The 22,087-nt window shown below is 45.5% G+C and overlaps 1 protein-coding gene across 2 annotated transcripts in view; it reads right to left on the bottom strand.

The window, feature by feature from the left end:
• Nucleotides 1–22,087, bottom strand: part of DDB1 (damage specific DNA binding protein 1) — a 93,074-nt gene that overhangs the window by 61,001 nt on the left and 9,986 nt on the right. Inside the window, exons 2-7 of one of the 2 annotated variants that reach the window (XM_073573912.1) lie at nucleotides 15,747–15,895; nucleotides 14,512–14,634; nucleotides 14,071–14,407; nucleotides 11,591–11,688; nucleotides 11,307–11,465; nucleotides 10,368–10,451 (exon numbers count right to left, since the gene is read on the bottom strand). In XM_073573912.1, the coding sequence (XP_073430013.1) occupies nucleotides 10,368–10,451; nucleotides 11,307–11,465; nucleotides 11,591–11,688; nucleotides 14,071–14,407; nucleotides 14,512–14,634; nucleotides 15,747–15,895 (950 nt within the window). The remainder of the gene's footprint in view (nucleotides 1–10,367; nucleotides 10,452–11,306; nucleotides 11,466–11,590; nucleotides 11,689–14,070; nucleotides 14,408–14,511; nucleotides 14,635–15,746; nucleotides 15,896–22,087) is intronic. The other variant, XM_073573914.1, reaches the window with a different exon arrangement.

Raw genomic sequence — 22,087 nt, 5'->3', positions numbered from 1 at the left:
AATGACTGATGGTCTATATGCATAAAATTCACAGGAATCTAACATACTGTACACACACACGGCTACCGTATATACTCGTGCATAAGCCGACCTGTGTATAAGTCGACCCCCCTAATTTTGCCACAAAAAACTGGGAAAACGTATTGACTCGTGTATAAGCCTAGGGTGGAAAATGCAGCAGCTACCGGTAAATTTCAAAAATAAAAATTGATACCAATAAAAGTAAAATTAATTGAGAAATCAGTAGGTTAAATGTTTTTGAATATCCATATTGAACCAGGAGCCCCATATAATGCTGCATACAAAATACACCCCATATAATGCTGCACAAAGGTTAATAATGGCCCCATAAGATGCTCCATAGAATAAAATGCCCCATATAATGCTCCATAAAAGGTTATGGCCCCATAAGATGCTCCATAGATTATGCCCCCATATGCTGCTCCATAGATTATGCCCCCATATGCTGCTCCATAGAATATGCCCCCATATGCTGCTCCATAGAATATGCCCCCATATGCTGCTCCATGGAATATGCCCACATATGCTGCCCCATAGAATATGCCCCCAAATGCTGCTCCATAGAATATGCCCCATATGCTGCTCCATAGAATATGCCCCCATATGCTGCTGCAAAAAAATGCCACACTCACCTCTCCTGCTCAGGACCCGGCACCTGTGATATTCACCTGTCCGGGATCTATCGCTGCTCACTACTTTCTGCGCGTCCTCTGTCAGTGACTGTTCTGCCAACAGAGGGTGCAGCGCGCACTAACCACGTCACCGCGCCCCCTGCTGGCTAAACATCACGGACACAGGAAGCAGCAGACGGCGGTGAGCAGCGTGGGAACGAGGACAGGTGAATATCGCTATACTAACCCGTCCTGGCACGTCTCTGCAGCCCCCTCGCTTCTCCACTGTCTCCCTTCCTGCCTTCAGCGGTCACGTGATACCGCTCATTACCACTCATGAATATGCGCATATTCATGAGTTCAATGAGCGGTACCACGTGACCGTTGAAGGCAGGAAGGGAGACAGTGGAGAAGCGAGGGGGCTGCAGAGAGTGCCAGGACGGGTGAGTATGATCTGTGACACCCCCGCCCCCCTCCCCCACCCGCTGACCCCCAGGTATATGAGTTGTGTATAAGCCGAGAGGGGGACTTTCAGCCCAAAAAAATGGGCTGAAAATCTCGGCTTATACACGAATATGTACGGTATGTAAAATTCATAGAAATTAGACAAAATTTCCTGCAAGTGCCGCGCCCACACCAGCCTCTGTAGGCGCCACGCCCACACCAGCCTCTGTAGGCGCCGCGGCCCACACCAGCCTCTGTAGGCGCCGCGCCCACACCAGCCTCTGTAGGCGCCGTTCCCACCAGGGCTGTGGAGTCGGAGTCGTGGAGTCGGAGTCGGTGCTCATTTTGGTGGAGTCGGAGTCGGAGTTGGAGTCGGTATAAAATGGACCGACTCCGACTCCTAAAATATATAGTAAATTGGGTACAGTAGTTCAATGCAGGATGTGCTGAATATTTATTCATAGGAGTTTGGGAAAGTTATGAAATGTCCTATAAATGGCTGTTATATTCCTGATCTAAGGCTACATTCACACACAGCGTTTTTCCTGTGTTTTTTGAGGATACGTTTTTCAGCTGCAAAAGTTGATCATCTTTTTAAAAAACTGCATCACCTGAAAGGTTTTTGAGCTCATAGATAATGTTCTCAATAGCAAAAGCAGATTAGAAATCTGCTCTATCTATCCATATCTGTCTATCCATATCGTATCTGTACCAAAAAGAATGAAAACCAGGTAGTACACCAATATATATTCTGTTCTATCTAAATATCTTGATTATTGGATCATAAAAATGATTAAATGTCTGAGGTTCACATTGTACTACAATAAATTTTTCACTTAAATATAAGCAATATGTGTGGGAGTCGGAGTCGGAGTCGGTGTAAGGGAAATTGAGGAGTCGGAGTCGCAGGTTTGGCTTACCGACTCCACAGCCCTGGTTCCCACACCAGCCTCTGTAGATGCCGTGCCCACATTATCCTCTGTAGATGCCGTGCCCACATCAGCCTTTGTAGGTGCCATGCCCACACTATCCTCTGTAGGTGCTGGCTGGTGCCCTGCTACAATGGCCAGGAGCAGAGAAAACTCAAATCCCGACTCTTTAACCACTTTGGTTCTATGGTCTGTAGCATCCACAATATCAGTTAGGTTAAGTGCACACGGTGCGGATTCTGCTGCGGATCCGCAGCGTTTCAGGCTCTGCAGGTCTGCAGCAGATTTAGCTGCGTTGTACAGCACCATTGTTTTCAATGGTAACCTAAAAAACGCTGTGCACATGCTGCTGATTTTTCCGCGTGGATTTGCTGCGAGTTCAAATCCGTAGCATGTCAATTCTTTGCGCGGATTCCACTGCGGTTTCACACCTTCTCCATTGTAGAGGTGTGAAACCGCAGGGCTAAACCGCAGGTCTTTTCACCTGAGATTTTACCTGCGGATTTTTACAAATCCGCGAGGAAAAATCCACAGGAACAAAATATACGTGTGCACATAGCCTAAAAGGGAGCTCCCTGTGTCACCCCAATAGAGGCCTGGATGGCAATACAAAAAAATGCTTTGTTAAGCAAAAAAAAAAAAGTAAAAATAATGTAAGTACAGGTGCTTCTCACAAAATTAGATCATCATCAAAAAGTTAATTTATTTCAGTTCTTCAATACAAAAAGTAAAACTCGTATATTATATAGAGTCATTACACACAGAGTGATCTAGTTCAAGCGTTTATTTCTGTTAATGTTGATGATTATGGCTTACAGCCAATGAAAACCCAAAAGTCATTATCTCAATAAATTAGAATACTTTATAACACCAGCTTGAAAAATGATTTTAAAATCCGAAATGTTGGCCTACTGAAATGTATGTTCAGTAAAATACACTCAATACTTGGTCGGGGCCCCTTTTGCATCAATTACTGCATCAATGAAGCGTGGCATGGAGGCGATCAGCCTGTGGCCCTGCTGAGGGGTTATGGAAGCCCAGGTTGCTTTGATAGCAGCCTTCAGCTCATCTGCATTGTGGGGTCTGGTGTCTCATCTTCCTCTTGACAATACTCCACAGATTCCCTATGTGGTTAAGGTCAGGCGAGTTTGCTGGCCAATCAAGCACAGTGATACTGCTGTTTGTAAACCAGGTATTGGTACTTTTGGCAGTGTGGACAGGTGCCAAGTCCTGCTGGAGACTGAAATTTCCATCTCCAAAAAGCTTGTTGGCAGAGGGAAGGATGAAGTGATCTAAAATTTCCTGGTAGTTGGCTGCGCTGACTTTGGTCTTGAGAAAACACAGTGGACCTACACCAGCAGATGACATGGCGCCCCAAACCATCACTGATTGTGGACACTTCACACTAAACCTCCAGCAGCTTGGATTGTGGCCTCTCCACTCTTCCTCCAGACTCTGGGACCTTGATTTGCATTTCATTTGGAAAATTTACTTTCTGCTGAAAACAACCCCTTGGACCACTGAGCAACAGTCCGGTTCTTTTTCTCCTTGACCCAGGTAAGACACTTCTGGCGTTGTCTATTGGTCATGAGTGGCTTGACACAAGGAATGCAACACTTGTAGAGCATGTCCTGGATACGTCTGTGTGTGGTGGCTCTTGAATCAGTGACTCCATTATTAGTCCACTCCTTGTGAATCCCCCCCAAATTTTTGAATGGCCTTTTCTTAACAATCCTTTCAAGGCTGCGGTTATTTCGGTTGCTTGTGAAATTTTTCTACCACACTTTTTTCTTCCACTCAACTTTCCATTAATATGCTTGGATACAGCACTGTGTGAACAGCCAGCTTCTTTAGCAATGACCTTTTGTTTCTTACCCTCCTTGTGGAGTGTGTCAATGACTACCCTCTGGACATCTGTCAAGTCAGCAGTCTTCCCCATGATTGTGGAGCTACTGAAACAGACTAAAGGGGTTTTACACATAGCGATATCACTATAACGTCACCGATTTTGTGACGTTATAGCGATATCGCTATGTGTGATACTTACCTCCGACCGGCTCCCCCGCTGTCCATCGCTGATCGCGCGAGAATGTCCGGCTCCATTTCTCGTCGGGCGCTTCCTGCTGGCGCCGACGAGCGACGCGTGGAGGCGGGCGGGAGGACGTCTGGATCGCTGTGTGTGAAAGGTGAGTATCGTCCGCTGTATCGCTGCTGCATCGCTGTGAGATCTTTCTGTGTGAAAGCTCACTAGCGATCATTTAGCGATGCACCAGCGATCCTGACCGGGTCCGATCGCTGGTCGGATCGCTGGTGCATCGCTAAATGTAAAAGGGCCTTAAGGGACCTTTTTAAACAATTGGGAAGGCTTTGCAGGTGTTTTTGTTAATTATTCTGATTTACTGAGATAACGACTTTTGGGTTTTCGTTGGCTGTAAGCCATAATCAACATTAACAGAAATACACATTTGAAATAGATCACTCTGTGTGTAATGACTATATAATATAGGAGTTTCACTTTTTGTATTGAAGAAATGAAATAAATTAGCTTTTTGGTGATATTCTAATTTTGAAAGAAGCACCTGTATGAAGTCTAAAAACTTAACTAAAGCAAAATATAAAAGATTACTCTTCTTGCTTATGACCAAAGTAAATTTAGCCTTTTAAGGGTTAAAGTATCTTGGCACCTAAAATTAGAAATTAGGTCCCAGACATTTTTCATTTTTGTGCGCATCTGTTTTTTTGAGAACCATAACCTTTTAATTTTACGACCATGGGGCTGTGTGAGCTCTGTTTTTATTGGTACCATTTTGGGGTACAAATCATGTTTTGATGATTCTTTATTGTATTTTTTTTTGGAGCGGAAGTGCGGCAATCAAAAATGGCTATATGGCGACCAAAACACAGTATTGTAATATATAGTCAAATTTCATCTCTGATAAAAGCTCAACCTTTGGCTGTCCTTCACTAGAAGACTAAAGTGGCAGTTAGGGGGCCGACAGCATGCACAGGTTGCCATTAGATCCCTGTGATCATCATATAGATGCCACTGTCCGAGATTGACAGTGGTAGAGAGTTAAACTGCAAAACAGAGATTAGACCTACCGGTAATGTTATTTCCAGGAGTCCATCCTGACAGCACCATGGGGGGGTTGTCCATCCTTCATCAAAGGGTCAGGAAATGCACGAGAGGTTAAAAGGTCCCCTCCCACTCCAGTGATTTTCCAAGTACCACACCAGTATGGATGCAATTATTATTTAGATTTAGTACAAGCATATTATTACCAATACGAATCATCGGGAGGGAACTACCAGTGCTGTCAGGATAGGACATCTCTGTTTTCCAGGATGTCCTATCCTGACAGCACCATGGGGAATACGCTTAGGGTGGGACTACTGCTTTTAGCATCTTACGACCGACCGAAGGTCGTCTGGCTAGCGTGTCCAATTTGTAGTGTCTACAGAAAGTGTCTAGTGTAGACTAAGTGGCGGCCCAGTATATTTCCTCTACTGAGGCTCCCGCCTTCTCTGCCCATGACGTTATCGCCCTAGTGGAATGAGCTCTAAGTTCCCTGGTAGGTAATCCCTCAGTGTCGTATGCTGAGGTAATTGACTTATCCACCCTGCCAGGGTGTGCATAGATGCGCCTTTATCTTATTCTACCATTGTATTGGATACACAATTCTGCGTCCTGTCGCCACTTCTGAGTGGCCTCTAAGTAGCATGTGACCGCTCGTCTGACGACAATGAGTGAACGAATCTTACTCCGTTTTCCGTGGATGGCAGAATGAGGGTAGGACTGTCTCCTGGTTTAAATTCTGGGGAGATACTACCTTAGGGAGGAATCCTGGGTTCCGTTTTAGTATTATGCAATCGTTGAAAAGTTGAATGTAGGAGTTCTGGACTGACAGGGTCTGGCTTTTACCCAGCCGCTTGGCTGAGGAGATCTCTACCAAAAGGACTTTTTTTTTTTTTATGTCTTGTGACATTTATCTCTGATATTGGCTCGTATGGGGGTCTGCGTAGAGCGGTAAGTACCCGATTTAGGTCCCCCAGAGCACTGTGGGTCTTAATCTCTGTATGGCCTTTGTAAAACGAGCCATCCCTAGATGAGAGGCCAAGTTGAATTAAAGTACTCCAAGCTGCTCTCTGAACTTCCAATGTGCTTTGGACTCAGACCTTTATTAAATCCTGCCTGGGGATAGTCAAGTATTTGAGAGATATCTGGGTGAGATGGATCTATGGGGATACTACCACCTTCTGAGCAGAACTTCTCCCAGATTTATGATAGATTGCCCTCGTAACGGGCTTACAGCTGGTCTGCATCGTTGAGATCACTTTGTTGGAGAGACCTCTGGATCTTAAGATCCCTCTCTCAGGATCCATGCTGCCGACTGTAGGTTCCCCAGATTTGGGTGCCGAACTGGGCCTTGGGAAAGTAGATCTTCTAGCGTTGGTAGATGGAGCGGTCCTTCCTGAGCCGTCTTCTTCCGGAGGTGGAACCAACTTCGCCTGGGCCCGAAGAGTATTACTAGCGTCACTCGCCTTTTCCCTGGATCTTTCTGAGGCCTCTCGGTATTATAGGAATAGGGGGAAACCATATAGCAGTCCCCCACTCCATCTCCGATTCAAGGAGTCGACCCCTTTTTGGATGGTCTTCTGGACCGAGAGAAGAATCTCTGTAGCTTGGTGTTCTTCCTTGTCGCGAAGAGGTTTAGCTGAGGGTTTCCTCACTGATGGCGTAAGCCTATGAATGTCTCCTCATTCACTTCCCACTCGGTGGCTAAGACTTCTTGTCTATTCAAATAGTCGGCTATGTTGTTCCTGGGCCCTGCAGGTGTATCACTGATATGGAGAGAACCCTGTTCTCTGCCCAGGTGAAGATGCGGGCTGCCAGGTCCTGAAGCTTTCCCCCTGGTGGCGTAGGAAAGATACTGCGGTTACAATGTTTTCCTAAGTTGGCCCTGTGGACTCGACCGGCTTCGTTTAAGTGTCTCCCAACTGCTCGTAGCTCTCTGTAGTTTGAGGACTGTGAACTGATGCTTCCCGGCCATGTCCTTGAAGGTACCTTCCAGATGGGCCCCTCTTTCCTGTTGGCGTCCGTGATGATAGTCTTGTATGGTGATAGGATCTGAGGTCCCCCTGGGCTGATGGATCTTGTGACCGGTTCCCTGTCTTGGAGATGATTTTAGGGCTGGGGACGGTCGAGTCTCTTTGTCCAGAGCAGTCTGCTGTTCTGTCCTGTTTGACTGAATTTCCTTGTAGACGCCTGTGTGAGCCTGGTTCCACTTTACGCAGGGTATGCCTGCCGTCAGGGTCTCTAGGACCTTTAGTGTAGTCTTTTGGATATTTGATCTTACCATAGCTGACGAGATCTAACGAGACTCTCAGGAATTTTTCCCAGGTACCGGGCTGCATTGTTCAGGATCCAATCCTAGGTCTCCGGGCGTGGCGATTACCCCGTCGAGTTGTTTTCTTAGCTCTGATGCTGAGAAAGTCCTACAGGTGTGGCACGATGGTTATTCTGCCTCTTAAGTGTGCCCTGATCTTGGCGATCGGCTTCGTAAACCCCGGGTGCTGAAGCTAGGTCGAAAGGCAGAGCCTGAAACTAAAATGGTCGTATCCACTTCCCATTTCCAGTGCGAAACGCAGGAACCTCGGAGGGTGAGGGTGGATGGGAACGTGATAGTATGCGCTTCTGGATCTATTGTGCCTGTTGTGGCGATCTGATCTATTCGGGAAATGGTGGTTTTCGGGACTCCATTCGAAATTTTGTATCGGATCCCTTGGTTTAGTGGTTCTAAATTTATAATGGTCCGACTCTTCACCGGAGGTGTTCCTAGAACCGGGACCATTACTTCTGATCTTAGTAGATCCATTACGTCTGCCCATATAGTGTCTATAAGGGTTTTGGGCCGGGATTCGTAACTACAAACCGTGCTGGGGGGGGGGGGGTTTATAAATTCGCGGGAATAGCACTGGAAACCTGTATTCAGGATCCGCTGGTTCTGGGGGATGAGCCCTTGGTTCCAGGAAGTGTTTTGAGGCGCCCCCCCAACCAGTATGGTGTCACTGCCTGTTGAGGAACTTTGTCCTGAGCGAGAAGGGGATCCTACTCTTCCCCCCCTTCTGGTGATACCAGCGAGTCGATTTACCCTCTTCCTATCTTCCTGCCTTTGGAAAGGACGGGACCTCTGAAGGGAAAACCTTTGCTTTCCCACGGGACCGTTTTTTAATGTCAGTGGCATTCTTCCGTGTTGTATCTAAGACCGGTCCAACTACCTTTCTGTCTGAAAAGGAATGGCACCTAACTTATTTGTCAACTGGTAAACCCCTGACCAGATCTTCATCCATAAGGCCTGGCGAGCCGTTTTGGGTACAGAATTATTCCTAGCCGCAAACACACCGGTACGACCGAAGCATCCAACAGGAATCTAGCTGCAACTCTCCCAGGGAAAGGTCCTCTAAGAAATCACTTCTAGGGGTTTCCCCTGTAACTTGTCAGACCTCCGAGCATGGGCTTGTCTCCCATTCGGGTCCCAGCCCAGGCTCAAGCTGCTCAGCGGCTGCCACCTGACGAATGCACTCACGCTCAGCCTAGAATGGCCGGTGGCTGCTCCAACTGGTTGATCCTTGACACGTGGATCTGGCGACCGATGTGCTCTATCTGCTACTGCAGACCCAAGCCCTCTTTAGGAGCCTGTCGGCCTCTTGACCCTGGGTCTTTTAGGGATAGAGGAATCTTCGAAGGGAATTGAAGTGTTCCTTGACACCCCCCTGGGTTGTCGATCCTAGGAACTCCATCCCAAGTGTTAACCTGGTTGACAGTAGGAGAGCCTGAAGTCTCAGGAGACGAGCCGCTTCTCAGCGTCCTCCTATTCCTCTAGAATGATTTATACTCGTCCGATGATCGACCGGACTCTGATCCTGGCCGCCTAGCGGCTGACACCTGACTAGTGCCAGCTGCTCAGCCTAACACCTCTTAGCATGGGGTGGAAGACTGAGAATGTAGCCGTCCTGGGACGGAAGTGTGGACCTACTATCTGACCCCTATGCGCATCTCAACTCTGTGCGACCTGCGATTGCGGACTTGTCTGCACGTGGGATAGATGTATTAGGCGTCAAGTTTCCCCCACTGCACAGGGGGAATCTCAAGCCCTATCCTCTGCGGTCTCCCATCCTTTGCAGCCGCAGAGGTCCTTCCCAGCAGAGACGTCAGTCCAGGTGATTTGCCCGGCTAACGCTAGGCATTTTGACAAATGCAGTCATGCTGGCACGGACGGGTATTAGATCTGCCTGGTTTCCTGGAGGTTGAAGCTGCAGGAGTCGGTGCTGTCTTTTGCCATCATAAAGTACGGGAGCTTTTTGGTTAAAGCTCCTGTCTTAAGTATGTCCATCCTGTTCACTACTTACAGACATTGGTGGTTCAGGGTGATCGCTGGGTTTCCACAGCGCCTTCCATGGCGGTGTCCCGTGCAGCTGTCCCACCCCATCGTCCTACCTTGTCTTGAGTGGGTTGATTGATCCTCACGCTGTCTGCCGCTTCAGCCGCCGCTGCTCCAGCCGCGTCGCTGCTCCGTCCACGCTGGGACGCCACTGGAAGCTGTCATCTGGTGCCCGGAAGTGATGCGGCATGTGACAGCAGGAGCCGAGAGCCCTGCTGAGGGGAAGCGGCTCCGAGTCCGGGAGCAGCGCTCCACGGGATGCCTGGCGGAGAACCCCCCCCCTTAGGGGGGTGCCGCCTCGGACCATATGACGGGGAGAGCTGGTGTCTGGACCCCGATCCCCCTGGCCCGTCGGTAAGCCTCTCTTGGATGCCGCAGCTATCTTCCTCCGCGGCACTCTCGTGGCTGTCCTTACAGGGACAGGAAAAACACTGGAGTTTGAGAGTGGGAGGGGACCTTTTAACCTCTCGTGCATTTCCTGTCCCTGTGATGAAGGAAGGACAACCCCCCCATGGTGCTGTCAGGATAGGACGTCCTGGAAATATCAGCGCTTCCTCTGGTTCCTACCGCTACAGGCAATGGCAGCTATGCAGCCGCTGGCATCTGCAGTATAGGAAGCAAGCTCAGCTCCTGAGACAGCTTCATACAGGCCTTAGCAACCCATGAAGATAATGTACATATAAGTGGTTAGAAGGTTAATAAATACCCTTAGTATTACAAAAGAAATTAGACTGTAAAATCATAAAGTATGATGATTGAAGTGTTTAAGTGAAGGGTGATCGGAGAATACTCCTCGGCAGGCTTTACATGTGTACCATCGGAGGTATACAGCATTGGAAGAATATATCATCTCCCAGGAGGTGATGGTGACATACAATGGCATACAGTATGCTTTACATTATTTTGAACCTTCAGCTTACCTTTACCAGTTGGGAATCTCCAAGTCGAGAGCCTACAAACACTACTCCATTATCCAAGTAAGTGAGACATTCCGCAATGGAGGTCTGCAACAGACAAAATATTTTTATGAGATTTATGGGGCTGCAGAGCATAATGACATGCGATACAGTACTTAGACCAGGGGTCTCAAACATGCAGCCTGGGGCGCCCCCCCCAGCGCTCCATTGAGCAACCCTGAGGCCCCTGAGACGATCACAGTCAGGTTCAGGGGACGCTGATGTCAGGGTTCCTTTTCAAGCGAATGTGCATTTGAGGATGCACATTCAATTGAAATGTATTGCAACACAGAGACCGGCTCTCTGCATCACAATACCAGTATCAGCCACCGGACAACCAGAGGCCGGCGACTGACGCTGCCTTAGCTGTGGAGAAGGAAGAGGATACTGTTCGCTGAGGGAGTGAGGTCTGGTGAGAAGAATTATTTTTTGTTTGTGTGTAAAGAGCGACAGAATGTGGGACATTGTTACAAGATGGGGACATTACTACAAGCTGGGAAGAAGCTTTTTTTAATAGATATTCAAAATAAAGTATGGAAAAATAACGAAAAACCATTTGGCCACTAAAAATGCTGTTTTATGTGAAAACTGAAATAAAAAAAAAGCCTGTAGTATAACCCATATGATAAATGCCATTAAATAAAAAACAAAACTTCAAAAACAAAATAGATGATTATCAAAAACTCATATAGAAATATAATAGTGTCACTGAAAATGTCTTCTCCCGCAAAGAGCGCGGCCCTTCATATTCAAATTTTTTCTATGTGCGGCTCATTTATTACACTGAGTTTGCGACCCCTGACTTACACCATACCTATTCAAGAAGCAGAACCTGGCCATAAGCAGAAACATATAAATAAACCAGGCAGATAAAGAATGACTTTCAGGATAAATGTCTCCTACCTCCCCCAAAAGTTCCACTCGGAGGTCCTTGAGAGTGACACTTCCATCCATCTGCTCTTCCTTCTCTAGTAGTAACATAAACAAGCGACCTTCCATGTCCCCGAGAAGATAGCGTGAGCCATTGACATCTACACGATTATGACACACAATTGTACTTTGCTGTAAAAAAAAAAAAAAACACAGAAAAATACATATACTATATGATTAGAGATACTTATGTATATATCCAATTATACATAAGAGTATTTAAAATGGAAAAGTTACGTTCATGAGTGAACACTCACCTTAATAATTGGAGGAGCTATAGCCAAGTATTTCTCACCATTGTGGTAAGTTATAGATTCCTGACCGATTATAATGGCTCCTCCAAAAGGCTCTGGAACTGACAAACAGAGATCGCAAATAAAGGTACAGATAAGGAGCCCATTACAGTGTATGTGTGATATCCTAAAACTAACTATTGGGGAGTTTGAGCAGTGGCTCATTCCGATCTGATGCTGGGTGCTGGGGTGGAGGGATGCTGGAGCATGCAGAGTGGTAACCGGCGGTGGGCTCAGTAGCTTCCTTGGCATGCAACAGCACCTCTCCATCCTAATCTCTGAAAAGGTGGAAGAAAGTAGCCTCTGGCAAAAATTAAGAGACCACTGCAAAATTTTCAGTTTGTCTGATTCTTCTCTTTATAGGTATATTTGAGTAAAATGTAAATTGCTCTTTTATTCTATAAACTACTGACAACATGTCTCCGAATTTCAAAGCACTAAGTTTTGGATTTATTTTCAGAAAATGAGAAATGGTAAAATTAACAAAAAAATGCAGTGCTTGCAGACCTCAAATAATGCTAAGAAAACAAGTTCATAATCATTTAGAAACAACAATACTAATGTTTTACTCAGGAAGAGTTCAGAAATCAATATTTTGTGGAATAACCATGATTGTTAATCACAGCTTTCATGCGTCTTGGCATTCTTTCCACCAGTCTTTCACACTGCTTTTGGGTGACCTTATGCCACTACTGGTACAAATATTTAAGCAGTTCTTGATTACATTCCAGAGGTTTTCAATGAGTTCAGGTCTGGAGATTGGGCTGGTCATGACAGGGATTTGATGTGGTGATCCTTCATCCACACATTGATTGACCTAGCTGTGTGGCATGGCGCATTGTCCTGCTGGAAAAACCAGTCCTCAGAGTTGGGGAACATTGCCTGAGCAGAAGGAATCAACTGTTTTTCCACAATAACCTTGTATGCGGCTTGATTCATACGTCCTTCGCAAAGATTAGCCTGCCCAATTCCAGCCTTGCTGAAGCATCCCCGGATCATCACCAATCCTCCAGCAAATTTCATAGTGGGTGCAAGATACTGTGGCTTGTATGCCTCTCCAGGTCTCTGTCTAACCATTAGACAACCAGGTGTTGGGCAAAGCTGAAAATTAGACTCATCAGAGAAGATTACCCTACTCTAGTCCTCTATGGTCCAATCCTTATGGTCTATGGAAAACTTCCGCCTGGCTCTCCTTTGCTTCTCATTGATGAAAACCTTTTTTCTAGCTTTACATGACTTAAGCCCTGCCTCTAGGAGCCTGTTACGAACTATTCTTGCCGTGCACTTCACCCCAGGTGCCATTTGCCATTCCTTTTGTAGGTCACTTGATGTCAACCTGCGGTTGCTGAGTGACATTCGAATAAGAAGACGGTCATTCCGGTCAGGAGAGTCGTTTTTACCCTCTGTCGGTCTGTAGCTTTGTTGTCCTCAGATCTGCTGCTTGACCTTGTTGTAATCGACTGCAGTCTTAGAAATTTTAAGGATGGTGGCAACATGTCGCTCACTGTATCCCTCTGCTAGTAAAGACAGAATTGAGCCCTTCTTTTCCTCACTCAAGACTTTTCTTTTCAACTCCTTTGGCATGGTTAAAAAGAAATTTTTTCATTCCCATTACTTACAGCACTTGTTTTGCCATCCAGCTTGTCCTATTGCAAGAGGATTGTGATCACCACAGCAGGGTTTTTTATACTTTCCTTTGTTAAATAAGATTTGGTTCAGCTGATCATCAGAAGCACATTAAGTAGAATGAGGTGTACTCTGGTTGGAATTCAACTGACACTGGAATGGAATGGCTATCAGACATGTAGAGAATGGCACATATATATATATATATATATATATATATATATATACACACACACACACACATACATACACACGCACATACATATATACACACACATTATACATCTTCTAGATGAGATGAACTAAAATCCAAGCAATGTGGTTAATCAAAATTTTCTGTACTGCTCTTGCACTTTAAGTGTATGATCACATGCGGCAGATTTGTTGCACACATTTCCACACAGACATTCTAGCATTTTAGAACATCCTAAGAACAGAAGCTTTGTCACATTTTCCCAGTTTCAGGGAAAAAAAACATACAGGCAATAACAATTATACTCTACTGGACACAAAAAAAAAAAAAAAAAAAAAAAAAAAAAAAGCTGAGAGTGCCGATATGTTTTTTTAATTAGCTTTTTTTTTCCAACTAGACATGGCATTGCAGCATCTGTGAGCTGACTAGAGTAGTGATGAGCAAACGTGCTCGGATAAGGCCAACACAAATGTCATATCTCTACGCAACACAGCTCCTGGTGTTGAAAAAGGGCTGGAATTTCAGCCAGTATGAATGATAAAGGTGATATATGCTGTGCCAGATTTATACGCCAAACTCTCCTCTGCCCATCACGTGTGATTTAATAATATACTTCTATAGGTACCTGCTATCACCATAGATGCCTCAGCCTCCACATTTTCCTGCTTCCATGGACCTTTGCTAAACTCCTTTTCCCTGAGGGAGACTTCATAAGTCTTTACATGTCGGCCCTGAGGATCTTGGTACACAAAGCAAATAGTGGGGGCTTGACAGCTATACAGGAACTTGACATCAATGACATGCAGCTCTTCCAATCGGATGTTGAAAGCTTTCAACTCCTTATTGTCTCTTTCAAGGGGGATTACTTTAAATAAACCATCATAAAGACGCAATCCGATCATGCGGCAGTCAGGATCAATAATCCCGATGATTCCAGTTTCAGAAGGTCTTCCAATGCGATCCTGATGGGGGAAAAGAGTGAAATTTTGGAATAAAGTCAGCTGAAAGGTCTGAAAATACTATTTTAATTAAATAATAGTTGGAAGAGAGGGTTGGCTGTAGTCACCTGTACCTGAACATTGCCATGTGCGCGGGTGATGATGTCAATGCTGTCTCCAGTCTGCTTATACTCCAAGATGCAGGCATTGTATTTAGCAGTCAGTACAAAAAGAAGGTCTTTACTCTCACCCTGGACAGAAGGAAAGAGATTTATTACCCATCAATGTATTCATCACTTTCATCTACAGGATATGATATTGATCAGTGTAAAGAAGTGGTGCAGGACCTGCAGCCTGGGGGCCACATGTGGCTCTCCATGCTTTTCTGTGCTTGGCTCAACAATCCGGTCACAGACTTCCCAACAGTCTGGTGGCTGCTCATGTTTATTCTCCATGGTAGGGAGTAGATCAGTGCCAGGGAGCACCGAAGTAATGGGCAACTATGAATTATGTATTTATCCAGGTGAGGAGTAGATGACGTAAAGAGGAGGCCATGGACGAGTGCTGCCATATTCTTTGCAGTTTATGGGAGAAGGGACACGCTCGACTTTGTCTGCATCTCACAAAAACTACAAAAGAGAAAGATGAATTCATAGTCTCTTCTTTTCATGCTCGTAAACGAGAGAGAAGACCTCCACCCTCCCGATACGTGGGAGTCCTAAAAATGGAATCATCACCTACTATATATGTGATGTTTATGGGGTTGGTTCAGTCTAGCAATGTGGCAGTTTGTCCAAAAAAAAGTTGTACGCCTCTAGTATACAGTCGTTAAGGAAAGAGGGTTGTGCAATTTGTATTCCTTAAAGATGAGCACCATACATGTACAGAGCTCATCAGGAGCGGATAAATGGAGCAGGCTCAGGAGTTAAGGCCGCCCCACTCCAGGCAGATGACATCTACCGTTACACTTGCGACTGTTACACTGACAGTGCCTAGTTTAACAGGTTATGTCTGGGAGGCGCACCAATCTAAGCTCCTATTGTCCTCTATTGTAGGGTACTTGATGGGTTGCCAAGACAGCCACGAGCCAGGTGAAGACCCCCGTGCTTGTCTTGGTACTCCTATGAATGCTAGCTATGTGCTATATGCTGCAGTATTGCTTCATATAGTATATGCGATCGGAAGATTGTAGGTTTAAGTCCCATAAGGGGACTATATAATAAATAAAAATAAAAAATATTTAGCATAATGACTTCTTTAATGCTGTTACATGGACATTTAGGGTTTTATGAAACCCAGATATCCACTATACACATCCACAATCAATAACTAGAAGCCCACAAACAGCAATCAGTGCAGTCACCTTGGGTCTGAAGAGCTCCATTACTGCGATCTTGCCATACATCCCAACCTCCTTTACAGGACGCAGCCCCTCTGGTGTCACAACGTAAATCTCCAGACGTGTGTTCTTGGCTATCAGAAGATTCAAGTCATCTTCAGATGTGAAGTGTCCTGTGATGGAAAGAATTTATTCAGCTGTAATGGTACAACATATAACTATATATAATAGAAAACAAAGTTGGACAACATTAGCCATTACCGGTAACCTCTCAAGAGTTTTACAACTCAAACTAATTTGCATGTATCTACAGGCGCTTTCATGCAAATCTATACCTTGATTATAGAAATCCATTTTGCAAATTCTGAGAAATTACCCCCACTGCCAGCAGTGTTCCTGTTTCAGTCACTGCTCTGTGTGTATAGAAAGCAGCGGTGTAACCACTAGGACATGCATAGGGTTTACAAAAAAGGGATTAAATAAGGGCTACACAGCAACATGAGTTGTGTGAGGCTGCAATCACAGTGTCACATCACATCTAATGATTTCATAGGAGCTTTCCACTTGCTTGGTTATCATCCATCTCCTCCCTTCTATGGCCCTATGAAGTCGAAGCTTTCAATCAAAGAGAGGGATGGAGAAAGAGGAAAACAAGTGGGGGTAAGGTGTATACAAATGATTGGCCGTGCCGTGAAACACCCGAGTGGCAGGGCTTAGTTTCAGCAGTCATTCTGTGCTGACAGTCCCTTTAAAATGGAACCTGTCACATCCCATCCACACTGACCAAACCATTGATAGCTGCATGACTGTAGAGGGGAATGGTTTACTGTGCGTCTCAGCTGGCTAGTCCAATGCAGTCGGCTCCCTCCTGCCTCGCTAATCCCAGTAACCGACCAGTCTATTTCTATGTACACACAAAAGACTGACTCCGTCAATTGACTAGAACGTGGTGTGTGTGTGTGTGTGTGTGTGTGTGTGTGTGTGTGTGTGTGTGTGTGTGTGTGTATATATATCTATCCCATAAAAAAAAAAAGCAGCACACTATGTTGGTTTTCAATAAAGTGTTTTTTTAATAGCCCATATGGCTATGTGCCCATGCAGCAACGTTTCGGTTCAATAAGTTTGAACCTTTTTCAAGGTTTTGCTTGAAAAAGGTTCACACTTATTGAACCGATGTGTATAAGGAGAAGAACAGAAGTGCAGGAACCAGTGCACACTCAGCCGAAATGAAAAATACAAAAAGCTTTATTGAACATAAATGCCCGACAGACAAAAAGACATACAATAAAAAAACGCAATTAAAATAACAACATGCAAAGGCAGATCAGACCTGACATATTAGGTAGATATAAAATTGACAATCGTCTGGCGAAGCTGTCTGAGGAACAGCGACACGCGTCGGACCAGACGGACCTGAGGGTATGATATACACATGGGGCCTCTGTGTTAATTTCTAATGGAATATTTTTTTTTTTCTTTATATGTATTAATGTATCATCTACCTAAGGGGCCTATGTGATGGGAACTGCATGTAACACATGATTTACCGTGGAGAGGACACGTGTGCATAGCTAGGGGGCATGTCATATAGAGATTTTGCACTTTATCCATCTGTTCAATAGCTCTAGTTTATATAGCCTGATCTATTATATCATCCTTTTTGGCATTTGATTGTGGATTAAATTAGATTACATTACGCCAGTTTACTCATATGTGAGGATTTTTTGTAGGATGTTTATATATATGATGCACGATATACAATTGTGACTAGATCTATTTCCTTGCCCATGCTGTTATGTGCGGTGTCAACTCAGTGGCATGTTAACCACTATTATTTGTACCCACGATTGTCAATTTTATATCTACCTAATATGTCAGGTCTGATCTGCCTTTGCATGTTGTTATTTTAATTGTGTTTTTATATTGTATGTCTTTTAGTCTGTCGGGCATTTATGTTCAATAAAGCTTTTTGTAGTTTTCATTTCGGCTGAGCGTACACTGGTTCCTGCACTTCTTTTCTTTTTCTTATAAACATCTACTTCTTGGCGCAGAGTAGCACCCGGTCATCTTCATCGTGCATATCTAATGTGGTGCCCACCGTGCTTTTTGTATTGACCACTTATTGAACCGAAACGTTGCTGCATGTGCACATAGCCATATGGGCTATTAAAAAACACTTTAATGAAAACCAACATGGTGTGCTGCCTTCTTTTTTGATGACTAATTGGAGGTTTGGTATGTACCTGGAGGGCCTGCACCCGAATCTTTTTTCTATTTTGTGCTGTTTTTTTCAATTTTGTTTATATATATATATATATATATATATATATATATATATATATATATATATATATATATATATATATATATATATATATATATATATAGGACACACCTTCTCATTCATAGAGTTTTTTTTATTTTCATGACTATGAAAATTGTAGATTCACTCTGAAGGCATCAAGACTATGAATTAACATGTGGAATTATATAATTAACAAAAAAGCGTGAAACAACTGAAAATACTGTATGTCTTATAATCTAGGTTCTTAAAAGTAGCCACCTTTTGCTTTGATTTCTGCTTTGCACACTCTTGGCATTCTCTTGATGAGCTTCAAGAGGTAGTCACCGGAAATGGTTTTCACTTCACAGGTGTGCCCTGTCAGGTTTAATAAGTGGGATTTCTTGCCTTATAAATGAGGTAGGGGCCATCAGTTATGTTGTGCAGAAGTCTGGAGGATACACAGCAGATAGTCCTACTGAATAGACTGTTAGAATTTGTATTATGGCAAGAAAAAAGCAGCTGAGTAAAGAAAAACGAGTGGCCATCATTACTTTAAGAAATGAAGGTCAGTCAGTCCAAAAAATTGGGAAAACTTTGAAAGTGTCCCCAAGTGCAGTGGCAAAAACCATCAAGCGCTACAAAGAAACTGGCTCACATGAGGACCGCCCAAGTAAAGGAAGACCAAGAGTCACCTCTGCTGCGGAGGATAAGTTCATCCGAGTCACCAGCCTCAGAAATCGCAGGTCAACGGCAGCTCAGATTAGAGACCAGGTGAATGCCACACAGAGTTCTAGCAGCAGACACATCTCTACAACAACTGTTAAGAGGAGACTTTGTGCAGCAGGCCTTCTTGGTAAAATAGCTGCTAGGAAACCACTGCTAAGGACAGGCAACAAGCAGAAGAGACTTGTTTGTGCTAAAGAACACAAGGAATGGACATTAGACCAGTGGAAATCTGTGCTTTGGTCTGATGAGTCCAAATTTGAGATCTTTGGTTCCAACCACTGTCTCTTTGTGCGACGCAGAAAAGGTGAATGGATGGACTCTACATGCCTGGAGGAGGTGTGATGGTGCTTTGCTAGTGACACTGTTGGGGATTTATTCAAAATTGAAGGCATACTGAACCAGCATGGCTACCACAGCATCTTGCAGCGACATGCTATTCCATCCGGTTTGCGTTTAGTTGGACCATCATTTATTTTTCAACAGGACAATGGCCTCAAACACACCTCCAGGCTGTGTAAGGGCTATTTGACCAAGGAGAGTGATGGGGTGCTACGCCAAATGACCTGGCCTCCACAGTCACCAGACCTGAACCCAATCGACATGGTTTGGGGTGAGCGGGACCGCAGAGTGAAGGCACAAGGGCCAACAAGTGCTAAGCATCTCTGGGAACTCCTTCAAGACTGTTGGAAGACCATTTCCGGTGACTACCTCTTGAAGCTCATCAAGAGAATGCCAACAGTGTGCCCATAATAGAAAGCGCCTGTCTTAATCCTGCTCATTTAGACACTGTTCATATGTTCAGGTTTTAAATACATTAGATAGGGACTGCTTCAATACGGGTTACCTTGACGAGGTGAAGCAGCTTGGCATACATTTTTTTTGCAAAAAAACGTATCGACTAAATACCCTGTATTTGTTATTACCTTTTATCAGCACTTCCTGACTACTGTCATATGTCTTACTGCAAGGTATTTCTGCACATTTGTCATTCTGTTCCCTTTGTTTGTGTTTCAGTCAGGGTGGTGTGAACATTGTCCAACAGACTTGTTCACATTTGTGCATGTCACATGTGTGTTTTTAATCCAAGAGTGTGCAAAGCAGTAATCAAAAGCAAAAGGTGGCTACTTTGAAGAACCTAGAATATAAGACATATTTTCAGTTGTTTCACACTTTTTTGTTAATTATATAATTCCACATGCGCTAATTCATAGTTTTGATGCCTTCAGAGTGAATCTACAATTTTCATAGTCATGAAAATAAAGAAAACTATGAATGAGAAGGTGTGTCCAAACTTTTGGTCTGTACTGTATTTATATATGTGTGATCACTTTTTTATTCATGTTTACCATGGTGGGCGAGGTTTGGCGTTTCCAGAATTCTTACATTTATTTAACATATGTGATTTTTTTTTTTTTTTTTAAAAATAGGTGCAAAATTTAGGAACAAACGTATTCATGTCTGTGCGCAAATTATGCAACGTTTTAGTGGAACGTAATTTTTTTGCCTCTAAAAAAGGTACAAAAAAGGCTCTGATCACGGCAACACAGCTGTCTGCATTAGTAGCTGCACACATCCCGAGCTCTGCTCCCGGCCACACTGCTGCCTGCATTAGTAGCTGCACATACCCCGAGTTCTGCTCCCGGCCACACTGCTGCCTGTATTAGTAGCTGCACACATCCCGAGCTCTGCTCCCGGCCACACTGCTGCCTGTATTAGTAGCTGCACACATCCCGAGCTCTGCTCCCGGCCACACTGCTGCCTGCATTAGTAGCTGCACACATCCCGAGCTCTGCTCCCGGCTACACTGCTGCCTGCATTAGTAGCTGCAGATATCCCAAGCTAGTAGCTGCAGATATCCCAGCCACACTAATGTCTGCATTAGTAGCTGCACATACCCCGAGCTCTGCTCCCGGCCACACTGCTGCCTGCATTAGTAGCTGCACACATCCCGAGCTCTGCTCCCGGCCACACTGCTGCCTGCATTAGTAGCTGCACATACTCCGAGCTCTGCTCCCGGCCACACTGCTGCCTGCATTATTAGCTGCACATACCCTGAGCTCTTCTCCCGGCCACACTACTGACTGTATTAGTAGCTGCACACATCCCGAGCTCTGCTCCCGGCCACACTGCTGCCTGCATTTGTAGCTGCACACATCCCGAGCTCTGCTCCCGGCTACACTGCTGCCTGCATTAGTAGCTGCAGATATCCCAAGCTAGTAGCTGCAGATATCCCAGCCACACTAATGTCTGCATTAGTAGCTGCACATACCCCGAGCTCTGCTCCCGGCCACACTGCTGCCTGCATTAGTAGCTGCACACATCCCGAGCTCTGCTCCCGGCCACACTGCTGCCTGCATTAGTAGCTGCACATACCCCGAGCTCTGCTCCCGGCCACACTGCTGCCTGCATTAGTAGCTGCACATACCCTGAGCTCTGCTCCGGGCCACACTGCTGCCTGTATTAGTAGCTGCACACATCCCGAGCTCTGCTCCCGGCCACACTGCTGCCTGCATTAGTAGCTGCACACATCCCGAGCTCTGCTCCTGGCCACACTGCTGCCTGCATTAGTAGTTACAGATATCACAAGCTCTGATCCCAGCCACACTACTGTCTGCATTAGTAGCTGCACATACTCCGAGCTCTGCTTCCGGCCATACTGCTGCCTGCATTAGTAGCTGCACACATCCCGAGCTCTGCTTCCGGCAACACACTGCTGCCTGCATTAGTAGCTGCACATACCCCGAGCTCTGCTCCCGGCCACACTGCTGCCTGCATTAGTAGCTGCACACATCCCGAGCTCTGCTCCCGGCCACACTGCTGCCTGCATTAGTAGCTGCACATACCCCGAGCTCTGCTCCCGGCCACACTGCTGCCTGCATTAGTAAGCTGCACATACCCCGAGCTCTGCTCCCGGCCACACTGCTGCCTGCTTTACCAGCTGCACATGCCCTGAGCTCTGCTCCCGTCCACACTACTGTCAACATTAGTAGCTGCACACGTCCTGAGCTCTGCTTGCGGCCACACTGCTGCCGGCATTAGTAGCTGCATATACCCCGAGCTCTGATCCCGGCCACACTGCTGCCTGCATTAGTAGCTGCACATACCCCGAGCTCTGCTCCCAGCCACACTGCCGCCTGTATTAGTAGCTGCACATACCCCGAGCTCTGCTCCCGGCCACACTACTGCTTGCATTAGTAGATGCACATACCCCGAGCTCTGCTTCCGGCCACACTGCTGCCCGCATTATATCCCGAGCTCTGCTCCTGGCCGCACTGCTGACTGCATTAGTAGCTGCACACATCCCGAGCTCTGCTCCCGGCCACACTGATGCCCGCATTATATCCCGAGCTCTGCT

The sequence above is a fragment of the Dendrobates tinctorius genome, unplaced genomic scaffold, assembly GCF_039654945.1.
Source record: "Dendrobates tinctorius isolate UK_male_01 unplaced genomic scaffold, ASM3965494v1 ptg000037l, whole genome shotgun sequence".
Taxonomy (NCBI): domain Eukaryota; kingdom Metazoa; phylum Chordata; class Amphibia; order Anura; family Dendrobatidae; genus Dendrobates; species Dendrobates tinctorius.
Note: the sequence above shows the minus strand (reverse complement) of the source record. Positions and strands in the feature narration are given on the sequence as shown.